Here is a 5,735-nt window from a genome sequence, read left to right as displayed (position 1 = left end):
TTCCGTTTTTTTTTTTTTTTTTACCGTTTCTTGGATACGGTACGAAGAAAAGGGTACGATGGGGAGGGGGAAAAAAGAAAAAGAGTAGAGTTCTCTTTCTCTTTTCCCCTTCAGGCAACCCCTTCCCCTCTCCGAAAAGCGAAGCTGATTCGTCGACGCAATGAATGAAAGAGGATATACGTTATACTCACCGTCGTTCCAAACTTGCTCTCGAGGATATCGTGCGCCGCGCTAAGCATCACCACGTATCCGTAGTTGTTACACAGGCCGAGTATCCAGAAGGCGGCGAAATTTCTCCATCTCGATCGAACCGCGATCGATTCCTCGTCAAACACGTCGTTCGTTCTTCGTTCAGGCGCGGTCAACGGTTTGCTCTTAGTCATCTTCGTGACCAATGGTATATACTCGTGTCTTCTCTTCCTCTCTATTATCGTCCCGTCCTTTACGTTTCCTACCTCCGTTGTTGAACACCTTGTTTTTATTCCTCGGTTCGACAATAGCTCGCCCTTTTTTCTCTTCTTCTTCTTCTTTCTTTCCCCGCCACCTGGTCACCCCCTCTCTTTCGATCCTCTTGTCTCTCTCTTTCTCTCTCCTTTCTCACCCCTCCTTTCTAAATTCTCCACTCGATCTTCCTCCTCTTTCCCTTTAGAGTTTTACTCGATGCGCGTCTCGTACGCCTTCTAAATCTGTTCCAGGTTACGAGTGTAACGAGTGTCCGTCTCTCTTTCTCAAAGATGACGCACCCGAATCGGCTTCTTTCGTTGCAAACCACTCTGTCGTGCTTCTCCTTTTCGAGCGGATCCAGAGCAGAGTGAGAGCAACGAAGCGGCGAACGAAGCAAACCTTCGAGAGACTTCTCTCTTCCTTTTAGGTAGGAGCGTTTTTCCTCTTCACCACGTTCCGCCGATTCGATTTTTAATCTAATTCGCAAGAAAAAGGAATCGTTTTGTAAAATATTCGTACAATTGTGTTCGAATCGAGGCGAAAAAACTTCAACTCGAAGACGAGAAACGGATATATTTGTTTGTTGAGAGTTACGTAAAAACTCGAGAATTACGTAAAAACTTTTTTCAGCCTTACTTCCTTTTTGCTCGACGAAGGATCGACTCAAGTTCAAAACCAAGGCCCGAGTAATCTAAAGACCGATCAACGAATTCCGCGAGACGGGAATGCGAAATCCTTGGAACGAGGAAAATTAACTAAAAAACGTTTTCCTTTTTTGTTTTTAATGACTCATTCTCGTCGATTTGAATCCATAAATCGCGAACTTTGGCTTCGACGAATCTCTCGTAATAATATAAAAACGGAACACCCCCATCCGAAATGCGCTTATAATTCCATCACTGGAACCGTGACCTATGCGAACACGGTGTATATACGCTCCAGCTGGAGGAACGCCGTGTACCTATCGGGTTTTTACCGAGAGAGATCCCTACCTCTTCGCGTTCCAGGAGAGTCAGCACCAACGATACCAGTCGCAGCGGTAACCAAGCTTCGAGAAACTTCTTTCTCGCTTTCCTCCCCGCGGTGCGCTTATGGATCCAAGCTTCTTTCTCGGATTCTTGCTTTTGCTTTCCCGCCCGAATTTATTCACGCGAACAAAACGAAGAGATCGAGCAGTCAGCCGCGTATTTCGAACAATGGAACTCGTCCAAATTTCCCACCTTCTCTTCGTCGCGTGCCTTCCCCACTCTTTCACCTCATCTCTTTTCTCTTCAAGTCTGAAACATCAAACTTGTTGTTATCGCCGTTTGTTGTTGTAATCACGCGCGAGAGCCGTTTAATCTCGAGAAACAAATAACACTTCCCCCTCTCCCTCCCAGAATGTAGCTTTATCTTTCCTTTTCACGTCGCCTAATTCCCGATGTGGGCGCACGTATGTGTGTGTATGTGTAGGCAGATCGATATTTTCTTAGGAAATATATCGGTCGGCGTCATCGGTGGCTGGGTCTCCAGCCGAGGAAGCTGTTTAAAAAGAGGAGAATCGAAGCGCGGTGGCGTCAATTAGAACTGCGCATTCGTTGCTTTATTGTTAATTCTACGGATCACGCTTTGCTCGAGCAAAGTTGTTTAACCGTGGAAATGTCGGAAGAGAAGAGATGGAAGGAGGGGAAGGCATCCGATCCGTTTCGAGAAAGCGATGATCGAGATTCGCTATCTCAAAGAGCTATCTCAAAATCATTATTGATTTTGAAGGTGTTGTAAATCACGTAAAGAATCGTAGTCGAACGACGACGGCGATTCTTTTTCCTTTCTCGTCTTTTTTTTCCTCGTTTCTATTTTTAAGTGGAAAATTACCATCGGTTTATGTGTAAATGATTAATAAGAAAAGAATATAGGAGAATAGAGACGCGAACTTTTCTGCGTTCTAACTTCACTGACTGATTTTCATAAATTGAGGCGTAGAGAAGAGACGAGGAGAGTAGCTAAGGAGAGCAACCGGTGGTAAATGGATGACCTGAACTCGGTAAAACTTGATCTCTAATTGCATTAAAACGCCGTCCTTGCGAGCGTTTTCTAGTTCCAGGGATAGGCCAAAGTGGATCTCTCCCCGTCTCTCGCGAATTCTTTCCCGCGAAGAATTATTTCGGTCGATGCATCGACCTCGAAGCCGTGCATCTTCTCGCTTCATCCTTCCTCCTTCTTTCGGCGGAGGAAACGCGATCGATAGATCGATCGATCAACAATTATTAATTCTGACAATCTATATTGGCTCGTTAACTAATATAGATCGCTTATAAATGGCTGCAACCAAGTTTTTATATTTCGCGCCAATTTTCTTTTATCTGTCAACTCCTCGAATACTACATTATTTTCCATTATTTCATTCATCGTATCGCGATTTCAAAGATCAGAACGAGAAACGAGAAATTGGATCGACAACTTTTTCTTTCCCTACTTGTAAATATAATCTCTTGCCGGTATAATTGCAATGGATCGCTCGAATCGATAGCTAGTAAACATTTCAACTTCAAAGAACGAGATTCCATTGACGTTGTTTCAATAAATATTTGAATAAAGTATTACTATTAATACAATAGATCATTCAAATCGATAGACAATCGAAATTTCATCAACGTTACACGGTATTTCGATAAATATAAGGTATAGATAAAGGATCCACGAAACTTCGAGTTAACGAAGAAAACAACAATTACGAAACTCTTCAATCGAAACGGGGCAAACAATGTACGCGTATTATCATTTATCAGATAATGATCGTCCAAGTTAGAAGTTCCCCGGTTCTTATTTCTTGATAAACTCGCTATCGCGTAATCATCGTGTATCGAGTTTTTCTTTTTTTTTTTTTTTTCCAAAACTTAAAATGCTGTCTCGCGTCTCCAGTTATTTATTTATTTCATATTCGCGATTATATTCTCGCCTTATACGAGATTAACACACTCGCCTCGCCTCTTATATTCGCGTAGTTATCGCGCGGAACTCGGTTGGAAACAGCTTCCGGCACGAAGTCCGTTTTTCTCGACCACGTTTCTAGGTTCTCCGCCGAGTTACGGGTCCGGAATAATAGTCGTTGCCCCTGGTTTTGCACACACGCTGCTATTGTCGGAAAGTTGGACGACCACGCGATCCGTTTACACGATAGCCGAGTTCAAGCCGTTTCGCGGTCATGCTACTTTTTTCAGACAATCAGCCTCTCTTTCTGTTATTCCTACGCAGTTCTACCATTCTTTCTCTCTCTTTCTCCACAGTGAATGAGCCCTGTTGAAAGACGGCGCTACAACTGTGCGGTGCGATGACTCATTTCGCGGAAACGAATTTTTAGAATTGATTGGAATATAATATTTATTTTTCACAGGAAAATTTTCAAAATTTTTTCCGGTGAAACAGTGGGAAAAATTTCGAAACAATTCGTGGCTAATCGCCATCGGTATTTCGGACTCGTCGTGTTTCTTTGTGAAGTTGTTGATGAGTCACGGCAATTCATCAAAAGTATTCCTCGAAAAACCTATGTTAAAAGGATATATGATAACTCGAATTCTCGATCTCGACAATGATGATACGTTCCTTCAAACGCGTTCCTTCAGACGTAAACATTCTAAATTAGCAAGCGATTAAAAAGAAACGAAGTTTCGATTGCAAACCGCTGTCACACAACAATTTCTCGAACAGCTGAGATAACGGCTTGACACGCGAATATCGAGTGGGGAAGCGCAAAAAAGCATAGAACGAATATAACGAAAGTGTTGGAAAGCAGCTGCGAATGCTATCGATGGACTGTTTTTTTTTTTTTTTTTAAAAGAAAAACAAAAAAAAAATAATAAAAGAATGATAATAATACTTACCTACTCGCGACCTATTCGTCCTCGATTAAGAATACGATGACTCTCGTAACAATGGATTACTGGATCGGGGCTGTGAATAAATTTAAGTCTTCGTAAAAGAATAAATATCGTTATCACAAAGCACAGATCACAGAGCTGTAAAATCTGATCCTGACGAATTGTATCACAGTGACAAAGTTTGTTCGACTCGTAAGACTCGTAGGATAAAAAAAAACGAGTTCCTTCGTTTCAGCGAAATTTCTTCTTCCTCTTCCTCTAAAGCAAAGCCGAAATGATCGTCGCACACCGCACTGAAACAGAGTCCCCTTAAACTGTCCCTAAAGGAAAAATCGATAAGTTCCGCTCTCGAGCGTCCCACGGTTATCGTACAGTAGCTTCTAGAAAAAGAAGTTCGATGCACGAACGATTTCGACGAAGCGTAGTTATTCTGTAAAAAAAAATAATTCGAGATCGCTTCTCGAACCGCGCTCGTCGACCGCGGTAAATTTTCCTCCTCTCTAATTTTCCTTCTTTATTGCTCCACGATCGCGCTTTCTATTTTCCTTTCCCTCGCTCGTCTATCTTCTCTTCTCCTATTCAATTCCTTTTTTTTTTTTTTTTTTGAACCAACGGATTACTTGCGTTCGAGATAAATTATCGAGAAACGAATGTCGAAGCGTTTGTGTATTACTCGCAACGGAGTAGACAGTCCGACTGACTTGAGCCGTAGCAGCTGCGATCGTAGCACGTGGTTGCGCGGCGAGTCTCAGGTTCGAAATAAATAAGCTTGAGGCGAAATCAGCGAGTTATACGAAGCCGACGCATGCGCAAATGGCTCGGTTTGGCTCGGCCGATCGGCAATAAGCATTCCGCTCGCGCACTCTGCCCCCGAACATTCCACCAAACGGACCGAACAGATCAGTCGACTCGCGACCGTCGAGTCGGCCGATTCTTCTCTTCCCGAGTACTCGACTTTTCTCGCTCCCTTTTCCCATTTCTCACCCTTCTCTATCCGATATATATTCTTGGATAATTGCCCGACACTGCCCACGCAAATCTTTTTCCAATCGAGATTATAGCATCGTCATAGTCTCGAATCAAATAACTCTCGACCATTAAACCTCGGTTCCCCGTGATCGGTTTTTGATCGAATTTTATTGCCTAACAGACCGATTCACTCCTTGTTAGACGCTCCTTGTATCGTTGAAAATAGACATATATCCCGCCCACGCCGAACGCACCCTGTTTCCAGCTTGTATTCAACTTTTGTTCATTTATCATTCATGGCCTCCAATTTGATCGTATCGGCGCGTAGTTAACGCGCCTAATGACTATGATAATACCGGTAATGATCGTTCGATCTCGATGTTTCTTTTTCGCGAAACAAATATTACTTTTTACGATGAAACGAGGAAATTAAAAAGGAGGGAACCGCGAAGAAATCGTGAGAAA

At 42.9% G+C, this 5,735-nt stretch overlaps 1 protein-coding gene across 1 annotated transcript in view; it reads right to left on the bottom strand.

Annotated features, from left to right (window-relative positions):
* The window catches only part of LOC102672173 (battenin), a 7,374-nt gene extending 6,803 nt beyond the window's left edge, over window positions 1–571 (bottom strand). Inside the window, exon 1 of the mRNA XM_031513588.1 lies at window positions 192–571. Coding sequence (XP_031369448.1) covers window positions 192–383 — 192 coding nt within the window. The 5' untranslated portion in view covers window positions 384–571. The remainder of the gene's footprint in view (window positions 1–191) is intronic.
* Window positions 572–5,735: the final 5,164 nt, after the last annotated feature.

The sequence above is a fragment of the Apis dorsata genome, unplaced genomic scaffold (assembly GCF_000469605.1).
Source record: "Apis dorsata unplaced genomic scaffold, Apis dorsata 1.3 scaffold_683, whole genome shotgun sequence".
In the NCBI taxonomy this organism is placed as follows: Eukaryota; Metazoa; Arthropoda; class Insecta; order Hymenoptera; family Apidae; genus Apis; species Apis dorsata.
This window is presented reverse-complemented; position numbering and strand designations above follow the sequence as displayed.